This window comes from Perna viridis, chromosome 1, assembly GCF_037379345.1.
Source record: "Perna viridis isolate PV_CMFRI_1.1 ecotype Kerala chromosome 1, ASM3737934v1, whole genome shotgun sequence".
Taxonomy (NCBI): Eukaryota; Metazoa; Mollusca; class Bivalvia; order Mytilida; family Mytilidae; genus Perna; species Perna viridis.
In genome coordinates, this window is record NC_142445.1 from 24,077,262 (window position 1) to 24,101,293 (window position 24,032).

General features: G+C 31.9%; 1 protein-coding gene and 1 long non-coding RNA gene across 2 annotated transcripts in view; one reads left to right on the forward strand and one right to left on the reverse strand.

Moving 5' to 3' along the window:
- LOC148627880 (voltage-dependent calcium channel subunit alpha-2/delta-3-like) overlaps nt 1-24,032 on the reverse strand; it is a 149,917-nt gene that overhangs the window by 42,497 nt on the left and 83,388 nt on the right. Inside the window, exons 3-11 of the mRNA XM_088581053.1 lie at nt 11,677-11,793; nt 10,865-10,924; nt 7,899-8,082; nt 7,175-7,306; nt 6,140-6,206; nt 4,669-4,819; nt 3,899-4,066; nt 2,798-2,935; nt 2,121-2,199 (exon numbers count right to left, since the gene is read on the reverse strand). Of these exons, the coding sequence (XP_088437179.1) occupies nt 2,121-2,199; nt 2,798-2,935; nt 3,899-4,066; nt 4,669-4,819; nt 6,140-6,206; nt 7,175-7,306; nt 7,899-8,082; nt 10,865-10,924; nt 11,677-11,793 (1,096 nt within the window). The remainder of the gene's footprint in view (nt 1-2,120; nt 2,200-2,797; nt 2,936-3,898; nt 4,067-4,668; nt 4,820-6,139; nt 6,207-7,174; nt 7,307-7,898; nt 8,083-10,864; nt 10,925-11,676; nt 11,794-24,032) is intronic.
- LOC148627882 (uncharacterized) lies at nt 1,750-7,978 on the forward strand. The gene is made up of 3 exons (XR_015921780.1): nt 1,750-1,807; nt 3,011-3,112; nt 7,669-7,978. It is a non-coding gene; the product is annotated as an uncharacterized LOC148627882 (long non-coding RNA).

Sequence of the window (24,032 nt, forward strand, 5' to 3'; positions counted from 1 at the left end):
AGTACCATAACTCGAAAAATTTGGGGATCAATATGGGGATCAGAAATTTCTAAATATATGCATATCTACATATTGTATCTTAGCCACATAGCATCATGAAATTCTATTTGGTAGTGTCTAACTAGTTGTGATGTGAAAAAAAGGACTGATGGATGACGGACTGACGGACATATAAAAAATATTAATATCCCCAATAACAAATCCCTAACTTTGTTGCTGGGGATATATTTCTGACAAAAACTAGGAAGTCTAACTATCACCCACTGCTGTAACATTCCGAAGTCCAGCTATCACCCAGTTGCATAATATTTCATGAAAATCAAGATCCTTGCACACCATCATTCATTGTGTGTAGAAACATCCTGCAAAAAAATATTTTAGATGAGGCAATAGCCATACAAGCCATATAGCCCTATTTCTGATGAAAATGACTAAGTCTAACTTTCAATAATTTCAAAATATTTCACAAAAATCAAGATCCTATGACCTTGCACACCATCATTATGTGTAGAAACATTCTGTAAAAAATATTTTAGATGTAGTTCAAAAACTGTACAAGGAGATAGCTGGACAAGCCATGATCTATATATTTCTGAGTAAAATGACTAAGTGTAACTATCACCAATTTCAGTAATATTTCACAAAAATCAAAATCCTTTGGCCCTGCACACCTTCATCATGTGTAGAAATATCCTGAAAAATATTTTAGATGTAGTTCAAAAACTGTACGAGGTGATAGCCAAACAAGCAATATATAGCCCTATTTCTGATGGAAATGACTAAGTGTAACTATCACCAATTTCCGTAATATTTCACGAAAATCAAAATCCTTTAGCCCTGCACACCTTCATCATGTGCAATAATGTCCTGTAAAATATTTTAGATGTAGTTCAAAAACTGAACCAGGAGATAGCTGGACAAGCCATGATCTATATATTTCTGTAAACAAATGACTAAGTGTAACTATCACCAATTTCCCTATTATTTCACGAAAATCGAAATCCTAAATTTGGCCCTGCACACCTTTATCATGTGTAGAAAAATGTCCTGAAAAATATTTTAGATGTAGTTCAAAAACTGTACGAGGAGATAGCTGGACAAGCCATAATCTATATATTTCTGAATAAAATGATTAAGTGTAACTATCACCAATTTCCATAATATTTCACGAAAATTAAAATCCGTTGGCCCTGCACTCCTCCATCATGTGTAGAAACATCCTGTAAAATATTTTAAATGTAGTTCAAAATCTGTACGAGGAGATAGCTGGACAAGCCATGATCATGTGTAATCCGGATGGACGGCGCGACAGACAGACGACTCGATGGAAGAACAGACGGACGGATGGACATCATGACGAATGGACGGACAGGGGTAAATTAATATGTCCCCTGACAGATTGTCATATGGGCATAAAAATTCCTGAAAATTGGAAAAGTATATAAAAAAGTATATTTAATGAAAGCTAAAATATGCCAAAATTAGCATCCTGGGAAAAATACCCGCTATAGGGTATATTTCACTACAAGATGTGCTGCCATCTTTACACTTTTACATATTTGTTTGAAAACAACAGGTTTTGAATTACAAGAAAGTAACAGGTAACTTGATGTAACAATGTCAGGGTAAATATAGACACATTTATTTAGTATCATCAGGTCAGCCTCATGCAGCATTAGTAAAAATAATAATAAAGTTTCTGATGACTCATTTGCTTCAAAGCGAAAGTAAGTACACCTTACTTCCTTTATCAATTGTTCAAAGCAAAAGTTGATACACATTATTACATCTATTGTTAAATCTGAAAGTAGGTATACATTATTACCCCTATTATTCAAAGTGACAATAGGTACACCTTATTAGCTCAGTGGGTTATTGAATTAAAATTGTAATATAGATCTACATCCACTTGTTGGTCTTGCAGAAAATCTATCAGAATCACAATATTAGATTGTGTTGGACTGTGTATACCTTTGTTAAATGCACTAAAAGATTCTTTATTGTTTGTGCTGAATTAGTACACATCACATCACATCTCACATCATCTAATGATTCAAAGTGAAAGTAGGTACACATTATTACCTCTATTGTTCAAAGTGAAAGTAGGTACATGTCTTTACCTCTATTAGCATTAGCCATCCATCTCGCATTTCTACTGTCAGATGCTTCTTTACCTATCAAATATGTAAACACCCTCACCTAAAAATAAAAAGAATCATAAGTTTCTTTTTTTGTAAATGAGCATATCACAAGATCACCTGTAGATAAAACATATCAGAAACATTTGTATATTAATCAATTCCTTTATTCTTCAAATAAAAACCATATAAAGGTCGTGACCAAGTTAACTCATCTAAGTAACCCCTAAAATAATTACCTGTATAAACATAATTCATCAATGATATAAGACCCCAAAGGAAATGCTAAAACCCTGAAGATGACAAATGATGCAGTTAAGATCATGTAAACTTATCATGTATGGGAAGTCTAGACATTTTTTATCAGTACACGAGAGGTTTTATATGATATCATCAATTTGTCACAGAGTCTGAAGAGTTCAGGCTAAAGTGAAGGTGAATTATCCATTGTACAATCTGACATAAAACAATATGTTTATAATATTACTCAAGGAAAATTACAATACAAAAATACAGTGAACAAAAAAAGGATCATATGACCACAAACATGTTAAACCCTGTAAGTTGAATTATTTCCACTTTCCTGTAAATATATCAACACAACATTCTCAAACTATCTGATTTCTACGGAAATCTTCAGTTATGTCTTCATGACTTACAGACTTATTATATGGCCAGTTGTATTCTTTGAAAACTTTTTCATAACTCTCTGGAGCGCCATCTGTGATTAGCATAATTGCTTTGTTACATAGTTCTCCTGTTTCTGACCAGGACTCCTCATTATCTCTGGCTTCTACCTATAAATGCACAGTGATATATGATTGATTGATTAATCATGGCATGTTCTATGGCAAATATTTCATGAATTTCAGGACAAGAACAATTGATCAATCAAACAGACCCTGCTTTGTACTAGTCTGACATGCTGAGCTGTGTTTTTAATTGTGCTAACTCACAGAAGCAACAGCACAGAGGTAGGTGTGCACACTTTGATACATTCTTCAGACTTATAGCCAACCAGTCATCACTCTATCCCCTTGAATATATCATGCCAGGATAATTGTGACATCAGACGAAATGATGGACTGAATGACAAACATAAAAGGTGATTCCAATATATTCGCCAAATCAGGGTATCAAAATTATAACTTGTCAGATCTGTTTTGTTACCTTTTCATTTTTTCCAATTAGAATACAAGGTAAATGTTTTGAGAGTAATTATCATTTTGTTTTAAAATGATTCCTTTAATTTTCACCGTATAATACTCTTTTGTACAAATACTTGAATTAAAATTAATGTTAAAATAATAAGGCTCTACTGAAAAGTAATGAATACACGAAAAACTGAACTACCTACTATGAATACCTGTATATAGAGGTAGGGGCGGAGGCAGGGTTCTAGGTTAAAGAAATGTAAATAGAAAGAGTAATCAAGGGAAACAAGGTTATAGCGGTAATCAAAAGAATGTAATCAAGGGACAAAGACCAGACATGGAAAACAGACATACACAACAAAGAACATAAAGTAACTAAAATCATATATTCAAAGTAAGGTAGGACTAATTTTTGAGGTAAAATTTGTGAAAGGGGTAGAGGCAGATGCAGGATTTTAGATAAGAGACAAAGGAAGACTAATTTTCGAAGTAAAATTTGTGAAAAGTAAAGATTTTATGTCAAAAACTGTATTTACCCATAAGGGTGTGTATATCAAGTCAGTCACACTAGGAAACACACCTGGTGTATATATATACATATATTACCTCTCTAAAAAGTTCAAATGCCTCTATTAAAGCCTTGGAGAAGTTAGCCTTAAGTTTTGGTTCTATTTCTTTGACAGCATCAAGTAATCTCCTTTTATTTGATTCGCTGGCATGTATCAGAGTCCTGTTAGTACAGTTCTGGTCTACATAGGCAGGCTCTGCTGAAAACTATATGTCAACTACAGTATAATATGAATGTTGAAATGTGTCAAAGTTGATACACAATGGCAGTAGTCAAAGCATCTTTAGCCATCACCTGTTTTAAGCAAAAACCTGTCTTAAAAGACAATAATTACAATATCCCTTTGTATTGCATTTTTTGAAAAAAGAAACAACCTGTATATAAAGACCACCTGTCACATGTGACAAGGATATTTTTAGCCCCCTTGGTAAGTGACAATCACTACAGGGAGGTTTGACTGCAATTAAGAATACATTACAAAGTAATATATAAAACAATACTGATATCATAAAAAAACAACTTGATTAAAAAAATATCATTATATTGTACATATAATACCTGAATAACATAAATATCAATACATGTAACTTGAATACAACTTCCTTGATAACCATCAATAACAAACTCACTTGAAGAATATTGAAACAAAACTTACCTGAATAACATTAAAAGTGTTGTTTTGTAAAAACATAGCATATATAAACCTAAAACATTGTTTATTTGGTGAATTTCTGCATCATGCATAACCTCTACCATATGTAGGCAGTGTCTGAATTTTATATGGATTGATACATAAAAGTAAAATTACCTGAATAACATTAAAATGATCCTCATCACTGAGTGTCTGTAATATTTTATCAACAGTTGAGTGTGTGATCTTCATCCTAAGACCTTTCATACTACCGCTAGAGTCTACTAATACTATCACATTCTTAGGTGAAGTCGCTGCCTTGGTGTACCTTTAATGTCATTGTAAATATAGACAAGATATGGTAGCTATAGTCATATGTCTCCCACTTCAATGGGTGGAGAAATATAAAATGCACAAAAACATCTAAGTCTGATAACTCCCATATATACACATGGGATCAATATTGCTGTGTGACAGAGTAGATACATTGTCATATTACCCTGCAAGTTTCAGCAAGATCAAATAAATGTTTTCAGAGGAGGTGATATTTGTACAGTTAACTATCTAAGGTTTTTCGTTGGGTAATGGTGATTCAACCACAGGAAGATCAGCTCCCTAAATGGTCTTTCAACCAAAGAAAGATCAGCTTCCTAAATGGTCTTTCAACCGAAGGAAAATCAGCTCCCTAAATGGTCATTCAATCAAAGGAAGATCAACTCCCTAAATGGTCTTTCAACCGAAGGAAAATCAGCTCCATAAATGGTCTTTCAACCAAAGGAAGATCAGCTCCCTAAAGATAACTATTATACTACTTGTTGTAAGAAGCCTCATTAAACTTCATGATGAAGCTCCTTAAGAGGCTGTCCATGTAAAAAATCAGGCAGACCCTATAATGTGGTTTGCACAGTGTTAATTTTATCCCACTGATTCTTTTTTATTACAATGTAATGTTTATATCATATGTATGTCAAATAGTAAAAATATCTTTTTAAAGGCGACAATGGATGACTCAGAAAATGATTTTAAAGCAACCGAATTGTGCACAAAAATAAAGAGTTATCTCCCATTTTCAATGAATTTCAATGCATTCTATGTAATTTTTTCTCTTTATTCGATGTATCTAATCAAAAACCAACAACCAACTCAGAGACAGGATGCATTTGTAATATGAAATGGATGATTTTTTTTTTTTTTTTATTTTTGTCATGTGCAACCCACTTACTGGTTTTTGCATGGACACCCTCTTTGTGTGCCTTCATTTAGTATGTTTAATTTGAAATAGTTTAATTTTATGTAACAAGATTTCTGATTAGTTGGTTCAATTTCAGGAAACCAAGTTATTCTGTATAATCTGGTCTGGTACTGTGACATCATAAACTTGGATTTGTCAGTACTCCATGATTCAAATGATCCAAAACAAATCAGTACTATCACTTTTAAAATAGACAAAAAAAAAAAGAAAACATGTTCAGGTGAAAGACTACGTTGGAGTATGCATTAAGAATATTCAAATTATTTACTGAACTTTCTTAAAATTTGAAATTTTACAAACCATTTAGGAAATGAATTTAAGATGACATTAGCTAAACATTTTGCTTGCCCAGAAAGGATTTTAGTTAGTCAGATTATCTTATTCTCAGTGACTTACCAGCTTCTCATTCTACAATCAAATGTATCTATTCTCCCATCTGTGTTATTCTTTGGCCATTTCATCCCTGCAATTAAAGAAATTGGATCAAAGACTGAAATGGCCGAATTTCATTAAACAGGAAGTAGAAGTTGGACAAGACTGAAATCGGATCAGACAATATGGGACATGTACCTGATGCTAGATAACAAATATCAAGAGACTGCAAAAAGTAGTTCCCAATAAAAGTGTTCAGAAAATAATTCCCCCAGCTTGCACATCTGACCGACATTCACCATACTATAATCTTATTTTAACAATGAATACTGTTTTTCATGTTTATTTTTCTGCTTAAAACTATGAAAAGAGCAATTTAAAAAAAACTAGAAAAACTGTGAGCAATGCCCACTAACTTGATACCCACCACTCCCCATTTGAAAACATGCACCTGTTGATTCTAAGTTGATGTTGGTAAACATTAAAAATAAGAGGTGCACTATGGGAATATGTAATAAAGATTCTGTGAGAGTTTCAATAAAGTCCACTTCGTAATGTAGGAGGAGTAACAGAAAAGAGATGGGTACCCCTCTGTGTTAGGGAAGGAAGGACAGACACCCCTATCATTATAAACGCCCAACTCAATGGGGAGATGAGTGTATAAAAAGACTTTTAAAATGTTACTTGGCTTCTACAGAGCATTTTATACACACCTCTGAATTACTCAACCTCAGTAAGTGCAAAACAGAACTCAAAATACAACAAACAAGTTCACAAAAGGGGAGCCTAGCTCTACTTGGACTCGAAACATGTGAAGACCCATCATTTTGAATTATCTCTCCATTGTTAGTATCCTACAATATTTATCTTCCTTCTTGGTTATTTATAAGTGATATACTAAACCTTCCTATCATGTTACAAACACCGCTGTATCATATTCTAACAACTTTTCAATGTTAAGAAACAAACAGGAAACCAAGAAGGATTTCCTGCCAATTATTTATTTTACACTGTATGAAAAGACTTCTGATTCAGTTTTTTTCCCTTGTTCAACATTACCTGGATAAATTCTAAAGAAGCCATCAGAACTACAGAAATACTGCCATTTCGATGAATCATCTTTTCTTTTATTTTTAGTAAACTGTTTATCTAAAGCTTCTGACCATTTCACACCATTCTGAATTTCAGCAGCTGTAAATTAAAAAGAACAGTTTTAAACAGATTTACGATCAATTTAATAAACTAATCTATATTCAATTAAAACAATACCAAAGCAATTTAAGCCAGGTAGAAAAAAATGTTTGGAACACACTTTCATATTCATTTTATCATCACAAATAGTATTTTTTAAAATTATATGTTACAAAAATTACAACTTATATTTTACGAATGAATTCAAATAAAGGCCATGAAATGCAAACTATTGGAACTAGAAGTGCATACTCTAGATTACCTCAAACAAACAAATCAAGATGCACATCTTAGGTACAGAGAGTGAAATAACTCGATTTTCCTAATAAGAAACATTGATTGTTACATGTTTTGTGTTACAGCCCATACAATGATGATGCTCATGGAATGGACTGATGGTAGTGAATTAGACAATTGAGGAGATGAAACACAGATTTAAATAATGGAGAGTCTAAATATCCTTGTCTGAGTGAATTGTACAATTAACTACATATCTAAGGCAGTTCATAGGTTGCTAGCCATTCAATCAAAGCATATCTATCCCCTGAACATCACCACTGTATGTGCTGTAATTGTGTATGACTCTGCCTACCTTTATCAAATACATTTGTTGGTACATGTACGGTGCTGAGTGTGGTGTTGATCCTCTCTTTATTAAAGTTTTCATCTTCCACCAGATGTATGTATTTATATGTCTTCGTTGCATTTTCTACGGACATTCCCATCAACTTCAAATCATCGTCACTCAATAACTTTTTGTTGTTGAGGTAGTCAAACTGCAAAGTAATTTAAGAAATACTTGAAACAAACTAGAGTAAACATTTTTAATCTTTTTTAAAATGAAAATCCAAGAATCTACAGGATTTATGGAGATAAATTTTTTTGTCTTTTTAGGTAAACATGCATTCACTCTATGCCATAGTTTCTTTATACTACTATCTAGTCACAAATTAAAGATCTACTGTAAACATTTTAATTTTGCAAATTTAAGAAAAAGGATGGCAAATCCACAATTAAGAGGCAGACAATTATAAAAAAAATTAAAACAATTTTAATCATTCTATTGAAATTCTCCAAAATTCTGCACAACTGCAAAGATCAAGTATTAATAATTTTAGTCCATGACATCACAATTGATGTTAAGAAATTGACAATTAAGGTGACCTTCATGCTTTACTGGTACAGATAAAGTTTAAACCTGCCATACAAAATACAAAAACATATACCTAAATGTCAATTTATACTAAAATTATTATGAGAGTCTAATTTTCAAACTGTACTTTTAATCAACCAAAGTAATTTCTACAAAACATGCTACTTGTCAAATAAATAGTTATAAATGAGACTTAAATTGAAATTTCTCCATACTAATGCAATAAAATGCCTTAACTATTCAGTGATTAGCCAAAATTAGCAGGAGAGGTTTAGCTCTAATTTCTATTATTTCTTGAATCTCTATAACCGATCACTGAAGTTCATAAAAATATATTTTCTCTGGTAACGAGAAGATACAAAGAATTCATTTAACTTTATGGATTGCTTTGATAGCAACAATGAATCTATTGTGATCTATTCTTGTGAAAAAGGTTCTTATTTCTAGAAACATTGACAACTGTTTGCTATAAATGGAAACAATTCATCTCATCCTAATGGTTAAATGGAAACTAAAAATGGATGCTATCAAAATCTTATCAAACCCCTAAAATACCCAGACCATGATGAGAATCTGTCACTTGAAAACCCAACATTAGTACCAATTTAATTGCTAATAAAGGAGGGTATTATCCACTGTAGTCTAATGACACTTAGATTCTGTATATAGAGCTTGATAAGTTACAAAAGTCAGTTTCACCCTCATTAAATGGTTACGATTGCAAAAGTCAGTTAATATATTTTGACTCCAAGACTTCACAATTTTGAAAAGATATGGTAAAAGCATAAAATTGTAACGTTAATGGGGTTCAGTCATCGATTTTCCAAAAAATTGCAAGTGTAAAATTAGTTGTAAGTTACGACATCATGTCATGACCTCTTAACTTCCAATTAATCATACACTTGAGTGTAAGTGTTTGTAAGAATCAGGCAAAATGGGAAAAATCAGAAGCGTGCATTTCAAAACCCCACCAATCTGACAATAAAATATCACTCAAGGATGCTTTCTTTATTTGAAAAGACCATTATTTGATCTCTGCATCACTGGCTTTGCTCAGAAAATTTTCAATAGAATCTTAGAAAAATGAGGTTTTTGACAGAATTATCAGTCCTTGAAATGTTCATTTTCTGTGCATTTTAAAGAAATTGTAACTCAATGGTCCAGCATGATATGGAAAATCTTGTCTGTTTTCCTTGATTCTGATGGTGCAAATAGGCAAATTACACTATCGAAATGGTTGGTTTTTTCCTACCATGTTTCACCTACTGCCTGATTCTTACAGGGGCTGACACTTAAAAAGCAAAACAATTTGCTTTGGTGACGCTACTATCGTATTTGAACAAATGTTCTGCTTAGAACAAAAAACTCCCTAGTATGTTGAGCACTAATATTCTCACACTATTCAGGAGGTACAAAAAGTTGATAAGTTGTCTAATTTGATGTTTTTTTCCCTACTGCCTGATTCTTACATAGACTGACACTTAAGATATTTTTGTGAAAAGGACTGCAGACTCTTTGTCACTTTTACTGGTTAAATAAACCATGAAGTTTGGTTCTTACAAAAAAGAAATTTCCAATTTATTTGTATGAAAGAGTGGACAAATCCAATACTTCAAGAATGAACAAATTTGCATTTTTCATTTAACCATTAAAATTTGTATCCATAATTACAAATATTGCTAGTGATTAAAATCTGATATTATTCCTTGCAACTTAAAACTACTTATTGTACAAACCTCCTGCTCCCTTCCCAAGAATTGATATTGCAAACCCCAAAGTCATTTGCATCATATTATGAAGGACATGTCAAAGTTTCACTGAATTCCACATACTGTTTTCAGAGGAGTTGCATATTAGAATAAGACCCCCTTCGATCACCATATGACTAAGTCCATGTTATGAATTGTAAAACACCAAGAGTCATTCAGATGGATAAAAAAGAGGTTCACAATGGCCAGACATGGAAAACAGACACACACAACAAAGAACATAATACAACCAAAATAATAGATACGAAGTAACAAAAGTAAATGAGCAACTCAAGACTCCACTAAAAACTGGGAGCATGGACCAGGTGCACCAGGGTAAGTGTTTTCTAGAAATACCTGCCAACTTGTTCATTAAAAGTCAAATCCATGGTTGATGAAGGAGGAAAGGAAAACTATGATACTATGGACAAGTTGGTTCTCGTGGTGCAGATGGAAACACCGTAACAATTAAAACGTTGATGACCACAAATTTTTTGTAGTGACCACTTCAATCTTATAGTAATATAACCCTGTTCCAGAAACCTAATTGCAAGTAGTCTAGTGTGGTACAAAAAGTTTGGTAGTCACAGCAAGCTCTGGCATAACGTATGAGTTGAATATTTACATGTTTTCAAAAGTTAGAATGCAACAACTTACATCGATCATTTCATCAAAGTTGCTTCTTTTATATGCCTCTTGGGCAACACCAGCTAATTTCTGTCAAAAGTAAAATAACAAATTCAATTTAGACAAAAAACAGCCAATTTGACAAATTTTTAGAACCTCTGCATTCTGAAAATATAGATAGATTATTTTATAAGGAATCCAATTTGACACTTAGTTTCAGGAAATACTAATCTTTAACAGCTGAAAGGCATTAATTAAAAAAATTTTTTTTATTAATAACTGACTTGGCCCAATCATTTTATCATAGTAAAATTGAAATGTTCTATTGGTTTGCAGTAAGTTACAGTACATAATATATTTAACTTCTGGGAAATCGACTTGGTCTTCCCTTGATTGAATGACCATTATCAGATGTCTTAGATAGTTGTCTGAACAATTAACATAAACTTCTATCATTGCATAGTTATTTTAAGTAGGTAGACTTAGGGTATGGGACACAACTCTTACAAATCATAAGAATATTTGTATTCATCATTTTACATCAATCACATCAAAGTCATCAAAGTAACTTCACTTGACTGATTTCACTCTGTTTCAAAAGAAAGCTTGAAAGGCTTTGCTGAAATTAAATATGATACAAACATATCACTGATTTCAAGAGTTATGTCCATTACCGTAGGTTTACCTCCTTAATGTAAGTTTGATAGAAAGTTTAAATCTCTGTCAACTGTCCAGTTAACTACCTACAGAACTTCATCATAGTCAGTGGAAAACCAACACTATTCAATGAAGTTAACATTATTTCTTGCTATGAGGCGATTACCTTCTCCATATCAACTAACCTTTACAGCCTTGATTTTCTTTTTCAGAAATTTACTAATATCAACTGCTATCTCATTAACCAGAGAATTACCATTCTTTTCATGGAAGTTCTGTTCATTCATCACTTTGAGATATTCCTAAGAAGACAAAAAATGACAATATCATTATATTATAATTGTGGGTGAAACAAATTATCCTCTCAGAAGTCTTGAACATAAAAAAATACCAATAAAACTTGCTAGGGTAAAAGGGAGGAAAAAAAGGAAAGGTAGACATGTATAGGATAATTTCAAATTAGACAAGTTTTTTTTTCTCTGCCCCTGTCTACAAATGGCATCAAACCATGCAATATCACCCTAGAAATCCATCTGAAAGCTATATGCCCTCAATATTGGTAATGGATGTCAAACCAAGATTAAATACAGCCAAGTAATTTGATCAATGATTATGGAAAAACCGAATAATGCAATCATACAAACTATTGACTATAATGTTTCTTATAATTGGAGTAAATACAATTTCTTCAATGGTCACAGTAAATACATTACCATCAATTTAGATAATCTCTGTCGAGAAATTCATTTCCTTTTATCAATCAAGTGTCCATTGATCATACATTATCAAATAAAATGATAGATCTAGAATTTTGTTCAGACTTTCACTTAATATATCTGGCTCAATTAATGGCATCAAGTGCATAATTCAACTTAAAAATTTTTTATTTAGAAAATATTTTAGTTAAAATCATAGTACATGTGTACTATGTTGCTATTCTTCATTTTTATAATAGTTATATGAGAGTTACAGTGCATACAATGATTGTGTTCACAGAACAATCACCTGATAAATTGTCTTAGGTGGTTTATAAGTCAAGTGAAGTCACATGAAGGAGACTTAAACAATTTTTAAACAGACATAAATTTAAATATCTATGGAATGGTAGAAAGAACAAATCTCATTAGTTGTCAAGGGAAGTTCACCTGAGAATTTCTAATTAATCAATGATGGACTGTTTAGTCTAAACCCTGAACATCGTCATTGTATGTGCTGTAATAACATATGTATGAAGTATAACTGCAATTATGACATTTCAGAACAAAGGATGATTAAGTTTTGAAAAAAAATTAACAAATACTGTGGTGGTACAGTACCTGAACCTATCCGTGCAACAAAAATTGCGATCAGTCATCGATCACCGATCAGTTTACGGTCAGTCATCGATCCGTCAAACCGATCCATTTAACTGGTGATCGCATCACGTGACCACAGCGCAGTCAATGTATCTTACGGTTTTTGTTGTTTTTTTTGTCAATTTTACACATATTTACTGCCTTGTTAATTAAGTTCTCCAATGTCAATCAAAGGGTGTCATATTTGTGTAGAATTTTTTCTCAGAATAGAACATCATCACACTAGTGACACAGAAAAAAAATAATTACTGATCAAAAACATGACAAAATCAAATTCAGAAAAGAGATAAATAAGATATGACATAAAACAATAACAGGAAAACTGTACCAGAATGCAAACACCAGAATTAGCTATTCTTTTACAGAATTCATTTGACAGCATCTTTCACCATTTGACATTTGTATAAAAAAATTGCCATAAAATAATATGTTGTTACAATATTGTTAAAAGAGATAACAAAAATTGAGAAGATATGAAAGTAAACTATGAATGTATAATACACTTTAAATATCAGTCACTGTAAGAAACTGGCAGTGTAGTTATTTAACAGATCGTACCGTAAGATTAAAGAATATATCTCAAATAGGACATATCCTTTTGCAAAACTGCAATGCATTGTAAATTAAAAATTCAGAGACGGATTTTGTTAAATATTTCCCAACAACCATAATTGTTAAGTCTTCTGATATTTCATAAAAAAATTCAACAGTTTCCAGCTTACATTATTGCCCATATCAAAGCAGGAAATTTAGCCACATTCAGAAATTTCTCCCATCTAATATGAATTTTTGGTTTAAAATTGTAATAAATTATTATTACTATAATTCTTGTCAAAACATGTCGTGGAAACAGAAATGGGCAAATCTCCTGCTTAGAAAAAAAATTTAAATTGGGGAGGGAGATCTCCAGCTTTAGAAACTTTGAAGGTTAACACCTAACCCAATAACAGATGTGTAGAGATGAAACTGTGGTCATTTGTTAAGTATGGGAAATACTTCTTCTTTATACCATCATACAAGATGCAGGCAAAATTTGACCTTTCTGACATCAAAGAAAAAAAAACACTTCCAATGATAGAGTACCATCCAGTCTCATATTCCAAATTCTCTCTCTCACACACACACACACAGAGGCTCGCACGCACGCACCCACACACACACACACGCTCGCACGCACGCACACACACACACACAACATAACAAAAAAAAATGATTAATACTCTTCATGGGTACAATTTGCCAACTAAACAAATACAGTACATTGATTTCCATTTAGACCAAGGTACATCAGCTCAAACTAAAAAAAATTTTTTTGCAAGAATATAGAGAAAATCACACATTAGTTGAACTTGCTTGTTTCATATGCAAATTTCATCATCAAGTTAAGGAACATCTCTGTGTTAATACCATGCTAATTAATATGCAATTTACAAAATGATTTATATATTGACTGATTGCATATCGTGATACTGCACCTTGAAAATCTTTCCTACACTATTGAAATCTATTACCACAAATTCCAATTTAGTAATTAAATTGTTGACTTAGTTGGATATGCGGATATTCATTGGCATTACTTTACTCATTTGAATCAAATTAACAAGAGCACAAAAAGATAGGATCATGCAATCAACTATATTGTATAGTTATCAAATGCACTGAGAACAGATTTAACTATCCTTTAGGTTTCTTGCTACATTGCATTCAATCAAGATTGGAAAAATCCAGAACTCTAAAAAAAAATGTAAAATTTGATGAAATGAATCTCACTAGGTATTTCGCCTTAAATATAGGGCTTTTAGCTTTTTAAGATTAATTAAGTGAGTAACATAAGTCCAATTTAAGATCAAAAAGACATATAATAAAAAAGTAACAGTTCCAGGAATTTCTAGAAGGTAAGGGAGACAACCAAATTTGTTTCATCTTGAAAAGCAATCCCAGAATCCAAGAGTATTCAAGATTGTTTATTTGAGCATGTCCTTCACGAAAAAAGGTTGAATATTTCATCTTATTTAAAAAATCTGAAACATCTTTAGGAACTGTATTTACAATATTCAACTAAATACAATGTATGGTCATTTCCAGGCCTTACTCATAAACAGTAAAATGTGATATTCCTCATAATCACACAACACCTGTATTTTACAGTCTACATCATATAATCTATATTGAATTAAATAGCTGTGCTTTAAGTGCATGATATGCCTGTTGCCCTTTTAACTTGTCCTTATGATTTTAGGCTAGAAACCACTAATTCCACTTCCCATAGGCTTCTATGCTAATTTCACAATATTCAATGGCTTCTCTGGACTTTACCTTAACTTTAACCTGCAGAGGACTATATATCAGCATGATTCCTCATATGTCAGCTCACAATCCTCAGAATGGCATGTGGGGTTAGCAGACTTGCAGTGCAGTACTGGTCACCGGAAGTGAAGGGTCTATAAATAGCGTGGGAAATCCCAGTGTTTTCACAAGATAGGGGTATATTTAGAAATCATTATGGAGATTAGACTTCACATCACAAGAATCAAAATGCACCTATAAAATGTACAGAAATGTTTTTCCTTTCAGAAACTGTTTAAATTTTTTTAAATAAGATGAAATTTTTTCTCAGCACTATGAGGAACGGGGGTAATTTCTGCGTAGGACTATTTTTGCGAATGTTCCAAATGCTTATTGGTTGAATTGGTGGTCTGTAACCTTTAATGAATTTATATGATCAACTAGAAATACTGTGAAATTTGAAAATTCGCCTTTTTTTAAAGAAAAAAATTCATAACAAGGAAACGAAAAATCAGAAATTTATAAAAATCAAAAGGGAGCTTACATCAATAGATATGAACGATTCAACAAAGTTCCATTAAAGTTGGTGAAAGCATTTTTGAGTTTTTGTCCAAAGTGTGGATGACAAACGGATGGACAACAGTATACCATGATACGTCCCTTCTTTGATGAGCATGTAAAAATGTGGTTGAGGGTTTTTGAAAATATTTCATACAGAAACCAAGACTGTGACAGAATTACAAATGGATAGAAAAAAAATACACCAACAGACAGGCACACACAAGGGTCCTAAACCCTGCCTGACACAAAAATAAAAATTCCATATCAGAAATCTACAGTTATTGTATGAGATATCAGGCATATTCAATATAGACAGTGATATCAAAATTTACAATTCATAAAATCTGAAAAGATAAACAAATCATTATTCAAATCATGAATTCACAACAACTAATTTCCTTTAAACAACAGGAAAGAAAGTTAAACTACTTCAGGATTCCCTATCTTATCAAGCTTTTTAATCCAACATAATCTAATCTAGAAACCTCTGCTTGTTGATGGAAATTAGAAATTTACGAGACTAGAGGAAAAACAGGTTTGGGTTTCAAATCAAAAACATTGGATAAAGCTGATTTCCATCAAACAGCGGCAAATGTGTCTGAAAACAGGAGAGACTTCATCTCCCAACTGACGCAAGTTCTTATCTTGATGACTAATGTTATGACAGATACAAGATACTTCTGCACAAAGCCAGGAAATTAAAAATTTTGATATATCCCTGGAGAGTATAGTTCCTTCCTTTTGAAGACCTAAACAACCCTCATTTCAGGCATCTGATATGTCTGTATAAATCAAAAGTCGAGACAATGAAAGATATTCAGACAATCAAATGTACCTGACAACCAAGACAAATATTTACAAGGTCATGGCCTATTCCTTCCGTTGTACTAACAGACCACATTCAATTCTAAGTCCCTTCAATCTGCTGATCACTTTGACTCTAATTTCAACATCCGTAGACAGCTGATCAAAATTCACTGGAGAACTACTCTTCCTTAATATACTGTTATTGGTAGCAATCCTTTATACAAATAATGCCTAATCTTATTTTCCTCCCACTTACAAGCTAGGGGAACCTTGGTTAATTGTATAGTACTGGAAACCAATGAAGAACCCTGACTGCTTTGGGATTGAAGTAAATAAAATCGACAACAAAATATTTTAGAAAAGTATATGTGCTATATTTTGTTCTTAAATTACTAATTTTGGTGGTTTTCATCAAGTCAACCAGAAATTAAAGATTCCAATTAAATGATAAGACTGAATTTCCAAATGAAACCAAATTTCTCAAATTAAAAGAACAAAGATGTCTTAACAGTACTATAAAGTAGAAAACATGGTACCAAACCAAAAGTTTGCCTCTGAGAGGGTAACTCATGAACAACTGTATGAATTCAAAAATCCCTTGGTTGAGTGTCTTAGATAATTAAGAAGTTATTGAGCATGCTTATATTATAATTCAGAGTTTGTAGTTTCATTACAAAAAATGGATATTCATTTTAGACATACATGGGAAATATTTTGCTTCTATCAAATAGAAAGCCCAAAATGTCAGATCAAATTATTTTTATTTATAACCTTGTAGCAATTTTACAATGAAAAAAAAACTGCAACGTTTTCAAAATTACAGAATAACAGTTCAAAGGAAAACCATAAAATAAAATAAAAACAAACTAACAAACAAACAAACAAAACTTAAGCATTTTGCATACAACCCAATGACTAACATATATGGCTTTTGACTAAATACACAAAAAGTTATAACTGCTGATCTGAGCTACCAGACTTCCTATAACACCTTATATCCAAATAGGTTAAAAAATACAATTTAAACAGTTTAGGGATCAGGAACTGGTAAGGAAAGGAGTAAACCATTAACTTATTGCATCCTTTCAATCCTAGGACCAGACCCCTAATATGCAGGAAGATACATGTATGTCAGTAACACTATGTTTCCATATTACAATACTTCAACAGATAAGGGGAGGTGGGTATGGGTGCAAGATGTGACACTGTGGATTAGTTGCAGGATTTACCAATATTGTTCCAATGGTTCCAATGAATATTTGAATTATGTCAGATTAAAAGTTTACATTTCTTTCTCAACTGACCAGTTAACTACCAAAGGAAGTTCATCAGGTAATATGGGTAGTCATTCAATCAAAGGGTAACCAAACCTATCCCTGGAAGTAATCAATGTTTTACTTACTGTAAAAATATCTTTGTTAGAATTTTGTATCTACCACTACCAGTATTAAAGAACCTAAAGATCTCAGACAGAGTTCATAAGTTCTTAGATTAACAGCCGTTAATGAATCCTGAAATACTCCCAATGTAACTTAATATACAGTGCAAATTTTACTGTCTCTGAAATGATTGCTTAATTAAATTTGTACCACAACAGACTATTCTAATTGCATTTCCATTCTTTTTCTAAAACTATGACAACTGAATACTTATTCTTGTAAATTAAAGCCAGAAGTGAAGAGTGAAAGTCAATTGAAGTGTTAATAATTTTAAAAGAACAAATACTTTTGGTGCAGACAATGCATTCCACTTTAGGTGTTGATAAAGGACTTTCAACTTATGAGTGAACAGATTTAAAAATCTTTAACCTTTGGTTATCCAAATACGCCATTTCTTTTTCTATATTTTTGTTTGTTTCGGAGTAGTTTTACAACGAATGAAGGGAATTCTATCTATATTTTTCTTACACAGGAAAACTATGGATTTTCTAAATGTTCACTAACATGGAATTTTGTCAAGTTTATGAAATATTTGTTAACTGATATATAAGTTTTTTTGTTTTTTTTCACCCCTGTCCCCATGACACTAGTTAATGGTAACAAATGATATTAATTTTCCATTAATAACAGTACAATTTTCTTAAATTCATGAAAACTCTAATACAGGCTATCCTTGTTTTATAAAAAAAATATTGGAAGTTGCACAAGCAAGCTTCTTCTGACAGTAGTATAATTTAGAATGAGTAATTAAAGAGACCAAGATTCAAGCGGAAATCAAAAGAATATAATCAAAGGATAAAGACCAGACAGAGAAATTCTCAGTTCAAAGGGGCATAACTCCTACAAAATTTAGGTAATAAAAACAAGTTTATCACAGTTTGTGCTTTAAAGCTATTATTTAAGAAGAAACATTGGATCAAACCACCACAAATCTCATTAACTGCATGACAATACACCTTTTAGATAATTATAAAAAAAGTACAGGATAATAATTCAGACACTATACTTCTACTGTATAAGCCATAATACATTTTTGAAACATTTCCCAAAACAACTGTACACAATCAAATAATTCCCTAATAATTCCAGATCTGTCAATATCATTTAAAGAACATTGCAATCTTAAGATAATGAGAAGAAACAGCGGTATTTCATCTATAAAAACTATTACTAATGATGCTGAAAATTTAGTTTATTCAATTTAACATTACCAACTGATGCTATTCAAAAAAAGATTTCATAAAAATATTTAACAAATTAGATTTCTTTCTGAAGCAGACTGCACTAATAGCTTCACTCCCTTTTTTAAATTACAACAATTGAACACTAATTTTGCCAATATGACTTGTAGCAAAACATTAAAGTCAATCTAGGCAGAAGCTATAGAATCAAGGCAAATGTAGTTAAATAGGAGCAGAAGTGGTCTGTTTAATAGCAATTCAAGGTCTTCCACTGTTGCTTTTGGCAGATAAAAAAATTAGGCTGTACTATAAGATTTACACCAAAAGTCAACTCATCAATTAAGAATCTTAAATGTACTTTAGTAGTGACACAACTGCTGCTTATAATTCGTATGCTGCTTTGTCATAATCTGATTAGTGACTTATTTAATCCAATGCTTTAAGTCTATGCCATACTAAAGACATCAAAATCAGCTGCTCTATATAAGTATATTTGGCAAATTGAGTGACAAATGGTTTTCTCTGACAGAATAATGGTTTCAGAGTGAGGTGTGATACCCACACATGGAGTCTGTTAATCTACAGGCCCTACGCTGATTCATGAGACTATTTGACAGTCACTGCATGTAGGATCTACAGTATTTTTGAATTTTAATCTTTAAGGAGGTAGACCTATGGTAAAGAACACAACTCTTTAAAATCATTGGAACATTTGTATTCAGCACTTTAAATCAATCTCATGTAAGCATCAAAATAACTTGGATTGATTTAATTCTGTTTCAAATTAAAGCTTAATAGGTTTTGGTGAATTGAATATGATACAAACATACCAGTGATTTCAAGAGTTATGTCCCTTACCCTAGGTCCACCTCCTTAAATAATGCTTTCAATCATGAAAGCCATAATTTGATTGGCTTGTCAAAAAGGTCATCTGAGCAGAAAGTCAGATGAAGTATTGTTGGATCCAGCATGCAGTGACTAAATGGAACAACTTAGCCTACATTAATAAGACTATATGATTGGTTGATAATTGGTTAATGACAGATTGACCTAGAGGCAAAGCAAGATTATGTTAAGTATGTTTTCATCTCGAGGTATGAATACTTTTTGAAATGCAATTACTAACTAGCTAAAAGAGAAAATACATTTTTCATCCTGAAGGACCTTACACAATTTATCATAATCACATAATTTAGCAGAATTTTGGTAGAAAATTGTGAGATTATTATGAAACTTTAATTTTGCAATAATGTATGATTTGAAAAAATTCAAAAAATAGTTTTTAAGAAAACACAAAATTTTGACATGCATGTTAAATTAGGCTGGAAACCAATAATGATATTTTCCCTAGTATTTTACACTAATTTCAAAGTTCAATATTTTATTGGGGTTCTTCCTAAAGTCTAACCCACAGAAGACAATATATAACTTAATTACTGCATTGATACATTTATAGCTCAGAAATTATCAAGTGACATAAAAACAACCAATCAGTGCAGCATCTGCTCCCACAAAGTAGAACACTTAATGTTCAAACAACATGAAGACCTTTGATATAATTTGAATAAAAAATCATTGAGAAATCCTCATATAAAGTGCCTTTTCAAGGCAGATTATAGATAAAATGACATATGGACAGACACATGAACAAATGTCCTTAATGCTAGTTGGAGAAAGAATTCTATCATTAAACAGGGCACTAATATCATTGTCCCCATTGATTCAGTTCGTCCATGCATCTATACTTCTAATAACAGGCAATTCTAAAAATATCAACTAAAGTAGTTTTCATATTTTAAAGTAGTAGCCTTCATAAGAATCTTGCAAATTCTGTAATAAATGATACACCAAAAAAAAAAAGGTTACACATTTCTATTTTTTAAGTCACTAATATTGTAAACGACTTCTTGCACTCTTAATTTCAGTACTTTACATTTGCATATGATATGCATAACTATACATTACTACTCCACATTATTCTGCTGATGGGTGCTGTGTTCACCGTCATAGCTTCATACGAGATCAAAATGTACCTCTGAAATATCATACACATGTGTTCAACCAGTGTTTTTTTTTTTGTATGTGAAGAGGAAGTTTACATTAAAAGATGAAATAATTGGTAAACATTGAACATGATTCAGTTTCCGATTCAGAAACAGAGGCTCATTATAATTGACTATATAGATCATATACATTATCAGGGCCACGATATAACAAGCAACCCAAAGATTCCTAAAAATTTCAGAGAAACTCATGAAACACAAAACATGGTCCGCACTTCCTGGTAACCAGTTATTTTGGCTAATAAACTTTCCAGTCATCAAGGTTACAAAAATGTAATTAAATTAAGAGAACAAAGATTCTAGAAGAGATTCTAGAACAGTCATCCAATTTTAGAGCATATCACATTTGCACCATTTTTTTTTGTTGAAAGCAAGCCAAAATCAGTGGCATAGAATATTTGATAATTAGCAACTTTCAAGACTACAGTCTTTGATTGTTGTCAAGCTGCTTTAAAGGTCTGTATATTGAAATGTATAATTATTCAATCCAATCTGTCTGCTCTTAAGAGATAATCCACTTTGAAAATACAACAGTTTCTATTGTATTCTAGGTCTCACTAACCACTTCTAACGTTTCCATTACTTTACATGTTAAAAAGTAATTTTCAAAGTTTCACTGTGAATTCCCAGGACAAATGACATCTTAAAGTTGCATACTGTTGCTTCCAAAATCATTATGCTAATGGTACGATGATTGTAGAAATTCTTCACAAAATTTACTTGAATAAATAATTCTGAAAATCCACATTTTTACCTTTTCTGCTAACTCAGACAGCATGGAGGCAAATTACTCACACATGTAAACAATATTCATACACTTTTGTAGTTAATTACATATATGATTTTAAAGTACACATTCTCAGCTTTATTTTGACTACTTTTACTCATAATACACACAAATAATGCACTTACATTGCATATGTCTAGGTTCAGTGTGTTTTTGGTACTACATAGAGGGGTGGCCATTTGACCTGGAAGTGGTTAGTGAGACCTTAGTATCATTTATAGAGTTATCTCCCTTAATTTTGAATTTTACAGTACATTCAATATAATTTTTATCTCCTAAGAACAAGGGTTATCTGAAAAAAAGCATGTTAGTTTCTTTTTACTATATCCTTTTAAACAAAATATCATAAATAAAAAAATATGTAGGCTTTCCAACCATGAATCACATTTTGTCTGGTTCTTAGACGGAGAAGTACTTCAATGGATCTTTTTCCTTGTTTCAGTAAAGTAAGTGAATGCAAAAATGCAGTGCACTATAGGACATAAAATTCTGATCTCATTTTTTGGTACACATGCATGGTATAGTGTTAATTAGAGATTGCATGTCTTCAAAGCCTTAGAAAATGTCAAATTAATTAGGGATCAATGGTTGTCTTACTACCGGGTATATGAAAGGCTTTAGAAACTGTATGCTGTCATAAAAGGAGGAAATTTTTAAAATTTTATCCATTTTACATGTTATAATAGAAATTAATTTCAAATTTTAATTATAACATAAAGTTAACAGAAATTCATTACAATTTTAGTAACAAGTAATGCTAAATCGAAGTGCACATGTATGGAATCAATTTATATCGATCGTTTGAATTTTCATGCCTCAAATAATTGTCAAATTGCAAAAATAGAGGATAAAAAGAAAGTATGGGGATCGAATACAAACACAACCTTACTGTTTTCAATGGTTAATATTGAACTCTTTTATTTTTAAATTTACCATTCTGATTACAAAGAACATTACATAATGCCTCAAATTTGTGATGCATCTTAGCAGGGCGCTAATTTGCATAATATTCAGGTTTGATGTCAGTTTACATGGAACCTAGATGAATAAACACAAAACTCACCAACATACTGCATAATTGAACTACAAGCTACTAGGTGGCCTTTCCAGTTTCTAAATTTTCAAGTCGAAATTCAATTTATCAACCTCCATGTTAAAACTGTCTGTAAAATCATTCAAACTTAAGCCACAATCATTGAAAAGAATCATGTCCCTTTCAACTAGCTACATTCCTCAGTTGATAAGCTTTATAGTGCTACATTATTGCATAGACATCTGTGTGTCATCCAAAGTGCTTACTTTCTTAAGCACCTAGTTCTAGACACACGTACAAAGCAACATAATCACCAAAGGCTTAGAATATAATTTTAACAATCATGTCTGGTGCAGATACCACTAGCCAAGCAATTTTAAGACATTGGAGCATAAGCAGCTCTATTATCTTTAAACATGGCAAAAAACAAAAACAAAAAAGAAACAAATAGAATGACAATTACAAAAAGCAATATCACCAGACCACAGACCGGCACCATTCCCCTGAAATTGATTATCGAAATTCTTATGCCATTGTCTAAGCAAAGTTTCATTTTCTAATTGTCATCTCTGGGCTTCCAATGTCAAGAGGTGGTTACTGTTATAAAAATACACAATACAATGAGTGATACATCAGGATGGTTTTGAGGATTATGCTACCGTTTTGTACAAAAATTGCTAAAAAATGAGAAACAAATAATAGCATGGAACCCCTTTCTTTATTTTCTTGAACGGTTCCACTGCCCCCTTTTTGTAAATATTTGGATCCGCAAGGGTCTGCATGAAATATCTGAAGACAGCTCTTCCAATTGGTACACAATTTATATTTCATTTCTATGGTTTCCATTTCTAGTTTAACATCAAATCGTTTATCATGCCTCTGACTGAGGCGGTATATAAATATATAAAGACAGTAAAGGACTGGTTACATAGAAATAAACAGGTACAGATAAGAGGTCAACTTTTTTTAAAATTTTTAATCAGATTGTTGTTTCCTTGTAATACAATCCTAATTAATCAGCATATTTAC